Source organism: Cimex lectularius, unplaced genomic scaffold (genome assembly GCF_000648675.2).
Source record: "Cimex lectularius strain Harlan isolate CLEC.00 unplaced genomic scaffold, Clec_2.1 scaffold324, whole genome shotgun sequence".
NCBI classification, from domain to species: Eukaryota; Metazoa; Arthropoda; class Insecta; order Hemiptera; family Cimicidae; genus Cimex; species Cimex lectularius.
Genome location: NW_019392925.1, coordinates 54,801 through 67,917, shown reverse-complemented (window position 1 = coordinate 67,917; position 13,117 = coordinate 54,801). Strand labels below are relative to the sequence as shown.

The following is a 13,117-nucleotide window of genomic DNA, read 5'->3' as shown; positions in this document are numbered from 1 at the left end:
TATTAGTAAACATATCTTAATTGGAATGTTAAAGTTAATCAAGGTAGTTTAATTGAAATATTTTAATCCACCTATTTCCGTTGGTAAGTTCACGTTGTATAAATTTTTCAAAAAGACACGTTTGCTATATTACAAATTTAAACAGCTCCCTGACAGAAAAAAAGGCCTGTCAGACGAGTTCTAGTCGTTTCCGATCAACAGATCTGTCCAAGATCACTGTTTTCGTCTGCAATCCATCCGTATTCCTCTTTTCTCCTAAATACAAAACTTCTTTTTTCAAAATTCTTTCTTCTACGCAGCCTGCAAATATTATACACAACATAAAAATTACCCGTATATATCAAAAATGCAAAATTTCCAACAGCTTTCAATTTGGAATTTGGAAGTTAATTAGTTTAACATAGCTTTAAAATAATTAATATTCTTTGTTTTTCTGTTATTCTCGGAATAACTATTTTTTTAAAACTTTACGCTTACATTTTTTACCCCTATACAGTTTTGTTTGTCGATTTTGAGCCAAAGAATTTTTTTTACTGTCACCTAATTGCACAAGGTTAAAAAATTTCTTTTTCTTTAAAAAGTTGTTTTTTGTTTAATTATTAATTTTGACATATTTTTGTATATATTATTTATTATTTCTAGTATATTTTAATTGCACACTTCTTATATATTACTTTATTTTACTTTACCCCTTTCTGAAGTTATTTATTAGTTTTTGCTTCTCTTTTGTTGCCTCCGGATGAGAACCTCTATTATAAAATCTTCGTAAGCATGTTCTACTTTTTTATTTTTTACGTAGATGTATTTCAGCCTCCTCCTAAGTACATTTTTATTTAATTGTCTATATTTTTATTCAATTGTCAATAATTGTCAACAGACTTAATTATTGGTAATGACTTGGTTTTAAATGAAAAAGTTTATTTTATAAAATTTCTCCAAGTGGGTAGAGAATTTCTTCTTTAAACAGTTTTCTTTCGTTCTTTTTATATTTATGGGATGGTTTTGTTGTGTTGCTTCATTATACATAGTCATGACTGAAGTGAGTGTGATACCGTACAAAATCTACATTTTCTATCCTGATTTTTCATAGAAACATATTTGACCAAAAATTAAATATTTTTAACAAACTTTTATATTATTTATGATTAAAATATGGCATATTGTTCCTGTCATTATTATTACATGATAATTTTTATTAATTGTAATATTGATATCTTGATTCACCCTGCTTATATCCTAGACTGAAGTCGCGAAATGTCAGAACGCGTCAATAAGCGATCAAAACTTAGGTTCTACAACCACGTAGACCTCTATGAGAAATCTCAAAATTAAATATTTTATTATTCTCATTAAATACATCCCACAATAAAATTAGTTTGACAAAGTCCCTAAACTTTTTGGATTTATATTTTTCAAATTATCTCTCGATCTCAAGATGAAAGAACAAGCCCATGTTTTACCTAGAAGATCAGAAGACTGATTTCTTCCCGCAGTCAGTAGTTTAAATTTTTTTTATGTTTCAACCTGTTGTATTTTGATAATTTTCGATCGTTTCTGTCTTCTTATCCTTACTGATGGGTTTTAATGTTGCCTCACCCTGCTTATAACCCTGACCAACTACTGATGATCGGCTGATTGTTTTTGAAATGCCGGAACGCTTCTGACAATTACAGACCGAAACAGTGAAATATCGGAGGACTAGGATGATAGGAAATGTCTAAAATATATGTATCGCACCTTCCTCATTCCGCAGACCTCTGACCGGAAAAAGTTCAAGTGGTTTAATAACTTAAATCGTTTTTAGAAACGTGAAATTACGAATCATAAGAAGTAATCGGGCTAAATATTTTTACTAGTTTTATTTAAACGAATTTTAAACCAGTCTATAAACTTATCTTTATTTTGGGATCGGAGATATTTCCATGAAGATTCATATGTTCTTCATTTTTGGTATGAAAGCCTACATCCAGATACCAAAACATGTCCATAATTAGTGCGTGACGGTTCCCCAAAAATTGTTGGTAAAGCATTTTATTTTTAAACGGTGACTGTGTGAAAATTACTTTGCTGGAATTCTTTTAGTTATTTTTAAACGGTCGGCACCTGAACTCACTTGGTTATTTTGTCGCAAACTAGGATTTCTATAAAACAACGAATTTACATACAAACAAAATTTTGAAACGCCTATTACAATCAGTTAGGTTTATGTTGTGCATAAACTGATTTAAACTATTTCATTAGATCATTATGGGTTTTTGAAAAAAATCTAGCCCAACTTATTTCCCAGCCTAATCCAATATTAAATTTTGGGTGTTACGATTTCCTCTTATAAGGCCAAAATCTGTCGGCTTCCTGGTCTGTTTATAGCAGCTACAGCTGTGAGTCACGGAAAAGACAGATTTAGATGCCAAGCGTCAAAATAGCTTAGGTGACCGCCCTCCCAGGCTTGCCGTTGATAAATTACAATTGGGAATGAGTCTGTTTTACAGACAGCAATAAATTTTTTAGATATTGTAAATCGACCGAAGCCAAGCCGATATCACAATGTAGATGACATGATCTGATCTGATATTCCGTCTTTTATTTGGGGCAGTGTAAACGAGATATCCTGGTTCGAATGCCGATTGTGGCGAAAAAGAATCAACATATTGCACAATGCTATTCGCTCCTCCCGGGCTCTACGACCCTTGGGCCACTAATTCTTTCCGTTTATGATAATCGACCATTGTCATTTAGCCGGCCAGATCGTGAGACAGAGAAAAAGGTCAGGAATTGGATTTTCATATGAATACGTAAATTTCCGTAACGGACCTGTACAATTAAAAGTACGTAAAAAGTCTACGATTAAAGCCAGCACCGAACCCGTACTTGATCCTTTGATCAAGAAACACAAGATATTGAGATATCTTCATCTTTTTTAATCATAGGAGAAGTTTAGAAATTAAAAAAAAAGGCATAAAATTGAAGGATGATCTATTAATCAACATGCAGTCGGGCTAATGAAATGAAAATTATGGAAAAATGATAGTCTTTAAGAAAATTATTGATTTTCTTATAATGTTTTTCTAAGTGATGCCATGAAATAGTTATAAAAACTGTGAGAGTAGGCAGAGAAATAGGTAAGAGATCTAGGGGAAGAAAAACATTCAAACAAGGGAATAAACAACGAGAGAGGTAGAAAGGTGTAAATAACGATAAATAGAGAAAGAGAACTATTAATAGGAAACATAATTATTTATACGATTATACTTACTTAATACGTGAAACATAATGTTAGTCGAAAAAAAATTCGTCAGTTTGTATATCTCTGTTTAAATAACTTCTAAGAAATACACAAATAGGGAGGGAGAGATAGATAGATAGATAGATAGATAGATAGATAGAGAGAGAGAGAGAGAGAGAGAGAGAGAGATAAAGAGAGAGAGACAGAGAGACAGAGAGAGAGAGAGATAGATAGATAGATAGATAGATAGATAGATAGAGAGATAGAGAGAGAGAGAGGGAGAGAGAGAGAGAGAGAGAGAGAGAGAGAGAGAGAGAGAGAGAGAGAGAGAGAGGGAGAGAGAGAGGGAAAGAGAGAGGGAAAGAGAGAAGGAGAGGGAGAGAAGGAGAGGGTGAGAGAGAGAGGGAGGGAGAGAGAGAGAGAGGGAGAGAGAGAGAGAGAGAGAGAGGGAGAGAGAGAATGTGGAATGTCCCGCGGCATAATAAAATAATGTAATTGTAAAAGTACAGGTTTTAACTACTTTTTGAGGAAATGAATTTAATTTACGAGATCCTTTATTTTTTATTTTTTTTTACATTTATTTGCTGTGGTATACATGGTTCAGTTAAACTGAAATGGTTAAATTGCGTCAACCAGATGTTTACAAGAGAAAAGGCATGAATTGTATTTTCCATGTAAACTATGGATTTATGGATATGGATGTATTTTCCATGTACTACAAATTATAAAAAAAATATAAAAAAATAAAAACCATGTAAAATAAACACTACTTTTAATATCATTATTACTATTATGTAAATCAATAAAAATGTTGGACATGTCGGGCTATTTCATAATCTTATCGTAAGATGGAGCGTGAAAAGATAACGACGCCCCTTGTTGGCTGATTGCATCTTGGCAATATTGAAGATGAAAGAAGGTTACTGAACTGATTTATAGGTTTTTACCGGCAGTGCAATGGCTAATGCAAATTTTCAAATATTCACAGGACCGCTTTCACCTTTGCTTTGAACCAAATTAGCAATTTGATTGCCATGGAGCGAGATGGACATTTCTGGTCCTTACCCAACTTAAGTTCCTGTACTATAAATTAGATTACAGAATCGCCCCACGGTGTTTGTACAATATTTTGCCCTCAGATTGTTACATCAACGCTGTCATATATTAAATTTAACGCTGTCGATCCAAAAAGATTTCGTTGTAGCTAATAAAAAGAGGTCTGATATATCACGATCTTGTCATGATGTACTTGAAAGTGTCAACCTATGCTGTTCTATAAATTACAAAATCAGTAAGTGGAGCATATTGTGCGTACCTTGTAAATTTGGTCATGTATTGCCATTACACAATATTACATTTTTTTTTACTTTGTCACTACTATTACAGTCTTGTATATTTCACATTTCTATGATCTCTATACAAACCCAGTAAAATCATGGACCTTTAAACATAATAAAATACTATTAGAATTACCGTTTTTTAGATGAATCCATTTCTAACTGTTTGGCTAAAGTAAGACCATAGTTGTTAAGATAAGACACGAATGTAAAATAGTGTTTACAATTATGAAGCATAAACGTAGTGTTTATAATTCTTTTGGCGTTCTGTTCGAAATTATAATATTCACCTTGAACAAATATACTTTATTTATAGAGAAAAGGCAAGGCTTTGTCTTTTGTGAGGTGTTACAAACGTTTTGTTATTACTGTATGTAATTAAATAGAATTACAATGTTATTAAAAATTGCAATGTTTTATTATTATTATAGCGATATCAGGAAGTTTTAAAGGAAAATTGCTAACAGAAATATCATACGGAGAACATTTAGGGTGTCATTTGTGTATGTGACATAAAAGCTGTAAAAACCAACACTCACAAAATAATCAACAATATTTTTAATACAGGTTATATTTTTATTTAGTTGTCGCTATTAGAGTTATGCTTGTTTTGCACTTTTTCAACAACTTTTTTAAATTAAACTATTGATCACATTTTTTTAATAAATTAACTTTAAATTAATTTTTTATAAATTAGTTTTTTTCATCACAACATGTTTAGGATTTTTTTAGTTTAAACCTGAAGAAAGCCAGGGCATGGACGTGAAATAAATGATTTATTTAACAAAAAATGTGATAAATAGTTTAGGGTAAAATCATAAAAACAAAAAATACAAAAAACAATAACTATAATAATCATATCAAATGTGCCTCATAAACGAAAAATGAAATAACCTTGTAATAAGGATATGATTAAATCTTTAAATTATTTTGTTTTGAAGTAAATAGTAAGATTGGGGATGTATAAGTATATCTCACTATTTGAATATTTATTAAATATCAGATAAAATTGCTATTAAACTTTTATATAGCAGTTGTTATATTATTTTTCTCTTTACAGTCTAAAAATGTCTAAAATTAAATGATATTTTTACTCTTGGTCACAGATCATTTTTTAAGTTTAATAGTTCATAGTTATATTTTCAAAATATAAATAATAAGAAATGCTATAAGCAAAAATTACTCAATTAAAGCAAATCCACGAGACCTTCATCCAATGCAATACTTCCTCATGTTTTCACAAGTGAAAATGATTGAATACAAAGAAGAACATTTCGATGTGTTGTGTAATATACGTGTAATAAAATTGTGTACATGGAATTTATAATTTGAGGTTGTTTAGAATTGGGTGAGTTTTCGTTGACCTTGTTCTCTCATCGTTGTTTGTTTGAAGGCAAATAGTGAGATTGGGGATTTATCCACTATTTTTAAATTTAGTAAATGTTTTCTAATATTGCTATTACACTTATACATTTTATTATTCTAGTTGTTATAGTCTAACGTTATCTAAAATTATATGTGATTTCGATGGACTTGATCTCACATAAATAATTTATTTTGCTTACTTGATTTCTCAAGTAGTAATAATGGATATATAAAACAGTTTCGACACTCGACTGTTTTGACAATTTCTTAGATTTTATAGTATAATTTTTTAATCGTATTTTTAAAAAAGTCCTGAAGTTTTTATCCAGCTGTAGTATTAAATTACCTTAGGTTGATGTAATTTCTAAATGAATTTAATCGCTAAACTTTTCTAATCCTAATACCAACTTTTTTCCTAACAAACAGAAACGAGATCTAGACAATTAAATCATTTTATTAGTCATAATTACATTAGCATTCTCAATTTTAATTTGTTAAAAGGATTTGATATTTCCCATAAGTTTTCAAAGTATTTTTATACAGTTAAAAAAAAGATTTCTACTGAATCTTTTTTTTCATCAATCCATTTTTCAATACAGACGTACGTTAACTAGCAGAAAGAAGAATTTTGTTTTCCTCGTTAAGATGTTATTAGGACATTTGCTTACCTTGTCTTATCTTTTACCTCAATTCTCTTTTGCAGAATCGCAGTCAAGTAGGTCTGTAACGGTATAAAACCACTTCTTTGTCTCATTTCTTTTACTTGTAACATGGTTTCAACAACTGTCGATCGGAAAGCAAACAATGTATTTAAAAATGAGACGGTTGGTGATATAAAAGTAAAGCAAAAATAACGCTAGGAACGACATCTTTATCATATGCAATTCGCCTTTGTAATTTAGAACCACGGTTATGTAAAATTTATAAGTCTCTAATGATTTAAAAATTCCTATGAATCTCAGTCCTTGGTAAAATTGTATCAAAATAACGGAAAAACATTCCGCTAAATTTGGTACAGCTACATTGGAATTAAAGATTTATCAGAATCTTGGGGTTTTAATATCAACATAAATAGGACAGCATACAAAAGAAAATACACCCATTTAGAGTGAGTAAGATTTCATTAAATGTGTAAATAAATAACTTGTAGATAATTTATATGAAAAACGGCTTAATTGATATTTATTTCGGTTATAGTATTTCATAAAACGAAAGTCAACAATGTTGCGCGAAACATGGTGCATCTATATCTATATATATATATATATATATAGAGAGAGAGAGAGAGAGAGAGAGTGAGAGAGAGAGAGACCTAGTATCTCTGTTATGAATCTGAGACATGTACTTAAATTTCACATATAAATGTTTTGGTTTTTGAATTTTTTCAATTTTAAAAAATTAACATGATAGATTGAAATATATTAAATCTTGATTTTGATTGAAATTTTGATAAATTTAAGTGGCCAAAACTTGTTATATATACTACTGAAATATTTCAGGTTTAGGATATATCTGATACACATGTTTAAACCGACATGCAATTTTTTGAATTGTGTACGATTTAAGTCACATATTGCTCCTAGACCAAATGTTATGTGCGGAAACATTAGAGATGGTACAAGTTTTTTTAAAATATATTTACATTGTACTTCGCAAAACTTAACAATTTATGTAAGGTCGAGTAGATTTGATTTTGATTTTTAATCACTTGTATATTCCATGAGAGAGAGAGATAAGTTAGAGAGAGAGAGAGAGAGAGAGAGAGAGAAGAGAGAGAGAGAGAGAGAGAGAGAGAGAAAGTGAGTGAGAGAGAGAGTGTGAGCGAGAGAGGGAGGAGAGAGAGAAAGGAAGAGAGAGTGAGAGAGAGAGGGAGGAGAGAGAGAAAGAGTGAGGTGGTAGTTTAAAATATTATCGGTTGTTTGTTTATCCATGTCATTCAAAATATTAACACTATTCTTGAAAAGATTTAAATTTATACGCTTATGGTGTCCATAATATGATAACCAAATGACGAAATGATATGGAAATTACTCACAAGAGTCTGATTGTGTCTAGGAGCACTTACGGTATTTCTATATCTTTGGTTCCTCTCTAGAAATTAGGTTCGGGCGATATACATATCAAATATGATTAAAATGCTGAATATTACTAAACGATGTACGAAATTTTTATTGATCTATCGGTTCTTGTAACCTTCTAACAATTCTAATTATTGAAATGGGCAAAATGGATTATCTGCCCATTAGTGGTTTTGATAATTCAACAATATTTTTTTCAATTTATTCATTATTTAAAAGAAACTTATGTTATACAATTCTAAATGTCTTTGAGTAGTACTTTTTTATTTTATTCTCTAAATAGTTATTGAACTATATTAACGCGCAGTGGCTAGAGTTTATGGAAATATTACATACTTAGGAGAGTTGATTCGGTCTTCATTTATATGAAAAAGTAATAATATTTTTGATAAAAAATGTTTTATATGATTTTTGTAACATACGTTATAAGAACGACAAACTTTCCTAAATAAAGCAGGCCATCGTTCTTCTGCAATCCAAAACGCTTGTCCTTGTTGACACGAGAATTTCGATTTGATGTAGTAATATTGTTCGAACACATCTATTCGTAATTTGTCTTTATTCAAGCAAAACATCACTCTTTTTATTTCTTTTAAAGTGTCGACGATGATAAAATCGTTTGTAAAAGAATGGTAGGGAATTTGATTGATGGGCTGCGAGATGGTGGACAATGCCGGTTAGTCAGTAGTCGGAAGGTCGTTTTTACAGTCGGACGGTCAAGACCTTCCTGCTTTCCCTTGACATCGGCTTATGCGGCGTATGACACTCCTTTGAAATCTCACTCAAAAGTTAACTGTAAATGAAACACTGAATAAAGCACGACCTTTTATCCAATTTTCTATCTTCTTTAAGTTGTGTGTGCTGGCAAAATATACTACATAACTCTAACCTCACAATTGTAATACATACATTCAAGTGATAAGAAAACAACAAAAAACAATACAGAAGTGCTCAGTCCTTACCTACCCGTTATCATAGAAGATTTACGTTTAGTATTATCACAGAAAGTTAATTAAAGACAACCTCAAAGCCCAGGGAAAATGAATATTAAAAAATACTTTTCAAAAAACTGAAGTGAAATTTTTTTTACAAATTGTACAGTAACAATTTCGTTTAGAATAATCCTCATTAATTACATTATTTAATGTCTTTTTCCATGAGAAAACAAAAATTAACAGATGAATCGTTTATTTATTTACAAATCGTAATACGTTGGAAACGTTTGCTTTTTCTTCCAAACAATTTTTTTTAGATCGGTAATTATAATTTTTTAGAAAATGTAGCATATTCTTTTTAGAAATGCTAAATAATCTGTTCTTCTAATGATATAGTACAATTAAATTTGAATATGTGCGGTTTTATTACTCTTTTGTTTCAGCATTCCTCGTATGTACAATACATTATACATAATTTATTTAGAATATGTGAGATGCGGTCTGGTGTGATGTAGGTTTCAGAAAAACATTTTCTTTATGGTGCCAACGTTTCGATCTTTATTGAGATCATCTTCAGGGCTCAAAGTGTATGGCACAATTACACAGAAGACAAACACTTTGAGTGAGTAGAAATACTTTGATTGAATATATATAAAAAACAATTTTGCATTGTATAAAATCACTTTTCCATATCCAAAATGTAATTGTTATATGTAAACAATGTTTGTAAATCCCAGGCCCTGAAGATGATCTCAATAAAGATCGAAACGTTGGCACGATAAAGAAAAGGTTTTTCTGAGACCTACATCACACCAGACCGCATCTCACGATTTCTAAATAAATATTGATTAACGGTCACTAATCACCACACATTATACATAATTTTATGATTATATTGTATATTGAAATTTTACATCAATTAGCTATTTTAGTTACAAATCTGGTTTAGTTCAAAATGCACTTTTCTCACAGAAAAAAATGTATATAAATAAATCCCTATATATTTTCGTACTACTTAAAAAGAAATAGGAAAGTATTGATTCAGAGTTCAAGATTTCCATATCATTTGTTGTGTTTGAGTTTAAGATCGTGAAATGGATGGATGGCTGGAAAAAGGTAAGTGATGAGAAGAGAGAGGCAGTCTGACAGGCTACACCTCTGGCAAAAATGCTATTAAACAATGAATGAGACAGAAAGAGATTTACAGTACAACAATGTAACAAAGAAATAAAGACACAGAGATAATTCATAGTGTAACATGATAATTAAACTTGATGAGAGAAGCCACTTACTAGTAACCCACCCTCTTAATAGATAAATATGATAAATAGATATAGAAAAACAGAAGATCTAAGGGGAAAAGACACACTCCTCTAAAGAAATGGGAGAAATGTAAAAAATGATGATATCCATGGATTGATGATGAAAGCTTTATTTATCAATCACACAAGATTTGGTCTCAAGGGCCAGTCTTACACCTAATGTGAATACAATGGTTACTAAATTTACTCTACTTCTAATTTATTAAACATTAATTACTTCGAATAACCTGATGTTTGTGGTCGATATGTTACATTTATTCGTTTTACATCGAACTACTTTGCCTATTGAAATAAATATTATAATTTACAAAATAATCCAGGAATTAAAAAGTAAATTACTAATATAATAAGCAAACAAAAATACTTTTCAATTCAATGTAGTACAAATCATACAAATTAGTACAATTAAATTGTAAATATAATATATCTAGAAATATAATATATAAATATAAAATATCTAGTCAATCAATAGTAAAATTAAAAAAACTAAAACAAAACAAAAACAACAAAAGAAGTTAAAATTAAAATTGTTTTACATCAATTTAACTGAATTTGAAACAATTTAAGTGAATTTTTAGCATTAATCATAACTTGATAAGAAGCGATTTTTGGGATTATTCTGGAAATCTTTGATATTTTTGCATAGTTTTATGTGTATAGGGCTTCTCGAAAAAGTTATTGCACCTTTTAATGAGCATGACCTATTAAAATTTTTGGTTTTGTGCTTAACGAATCGCAGACGGTAGATTGCAAACCTAGTATCTCTGTTATGAATCTTAGACATGTACTTAATTTTCACATGTAAATATTTTGGTGTTTGAACTTTTAAAATTTTAAAAACTTTACATGATAGAATGTAATAGATTAAATCTTTAATTTGTCTTTCATATTTCAGGTTTAGGAGAAATCTGATCCACCTGTTTAACCCGACTTGCAATTTTTTGGTTTGAGTAGATTAAGTCACATATTGCTCCTAGACCAAATGTTATGTGCGGAAAGATTAGAGATGATATAAGTTTTTTTTTATATTTACGAGAGAGAAGTGAGATCTCACTTGTACCATCTCTAATCTTTCCGCACATAACATTTGGTCTAGGAGCAATATGTGACTTAAATCTACTCAAATCAAAAAATTGCAAGTCGGGTTAAACAGGTGGATCAGATTTCTCCTAAACCTGAAATATGACATAGAGAGAGAAAACAATTTAAAATAAAACTGCAGGAAGTTTTATGTTGTTTATACTTTTGTACAAGATGTCCCCTCACTCAACGTTTTATGAACGATTTCACCAGTTTTTTTATTTGTAATTTATGAATAATCATTTTCCTGATGATTTCAGCGTTCTACATCTTTCATGGTACCAGAAATTACTCACTACTGAGAACACAAGTCCAACGAGGGCAGAAATGCTTGGCGGGCAGAAAATTTCTTATCTCAGCAATGTTTTTCAACTGGACGTTCATGACGCTGAATGACTTCCCTTGTTGACAATTAATTTGCCGAAATGGCAACAAGGTGCATACGGCTCTATTAACATCAGAATATCGTGAATTCCGTTCCTGTTATTGGGAAAAACCGGGACAACGTCAAACCGGATAGGACTTCGGGACGTGTTTTCAAACCGGGACAACCTCGGCGGAACTGGGACGTATGGTGTGACCTATCCATAAAGCAGACGATTTTTAACAATGCTAAACTGATAATACTTCCAGTGCGTGATACGTTTGTAAATCGTTGAAACGGAGGACATGATTCACGAATTCTACCGTCGCCAATATGAGCCGGCGGTATGCCGGCTATCCTTATCGGGAGGACGATTAGTCAGTTCGCGGCCCCCTCCATAAAAAGAAAACAGTGCGAGACCGACTCTTTCCCAGAGCTCCACTTCTACGCCATTCAGCGATCCAGGGCAGACGGACAACGGGCCGGCTTCAAATCCGTTTAGAAAGGTCAACGTAACGAAACTGCATCCGGGTCCTAATCTTTTCGACGTAGCCATCCACACGATGCCGCGCCGTCACCGCGTTTAGAAATTCCCCGTGGCGAAATCTTGGCCAACGGCCCATCGCCTCTTTGCCATTTGTCATGCTTTTCTTCGAGATTCTACTGCTTCCTTTGAAAAGAATTAAATACTGTCGAGCGTGGGAAAAATCATCCTTTTTTGATAAGAAATATTAAAAAAATATAAAACCTGAAGGTCCATTCTAAAGAGTAGAGTACTTATTTTATAAAATATACCGTTTAATGATTTACAGATTCTAACTCTTAGGCCATAATATGTTCTTAACCGTGTACATATTCTTCTTGTATACCATAAAAAATATTAACTATCAATAAAAATTGAACTGCTATGTACACTGACAGGTAGAAAATTCCACCCAATTGATTTAGTTTTCATTTTCTCGATAAAAGAAAATTCTGCCTTTAATTTGTCTCATTGTTTTTACCAAAAAATTTTTGTTTATTCTATGTTTTAAATTTGGAATATCAATTAGAGGTAAACACATTTAATCCTTAATCCAAAAAAAAGGGGAAAGGATTTTTCAACTTTTTACGGAATTTAAAATGAATTTTTCATTTGAACTCTGAAGCAATAAACTACTTAATGTTCACCTTTGTTTTCTGAATTTCAATTTTTAAGCTTAAAAATGCCACTTAGTGCTGAGAATGTTGTGCGTGGTGCGGCAGTTATTGATTATGGACATTCCATCAGGTATGCGGCTATTGGTGGGTCCTACCATAGAAAGCCCGGTTCTGGATGGACGCCCTATGTAACAGAACCAAAGGGTGACCGATTTTTGTCTTTGAGAATTTTGCGAAACCGTAACCTTACTGTTGTTCAAGCAATTCATCAGC

General features: G+C 31.4%; 1 protein-coding gene across 1 annotated transcript in view; it reads left to right on the top strand.

The window, feature by feature from the left end:
* Positions 1-11,657, top strand: part of LOC106665653 — a 44,623-nt gene extending 32,966 nt beyond the window's left edge. The window contains exon 2 of the mRNA XM_014392237.2: positions 11,601-11,657. Coding sequence (XP_014247723.1) covers positions 11,601-11,642 — 42 coding nt within the window. The 3' untranslated portion in view covers positions 11,643-11,657. The remainder of the gene's footprint in view (positions 1-11,600) is intronic.
* Positions 11,658-13,117: the final 1,460 nt, after the last annotated feature.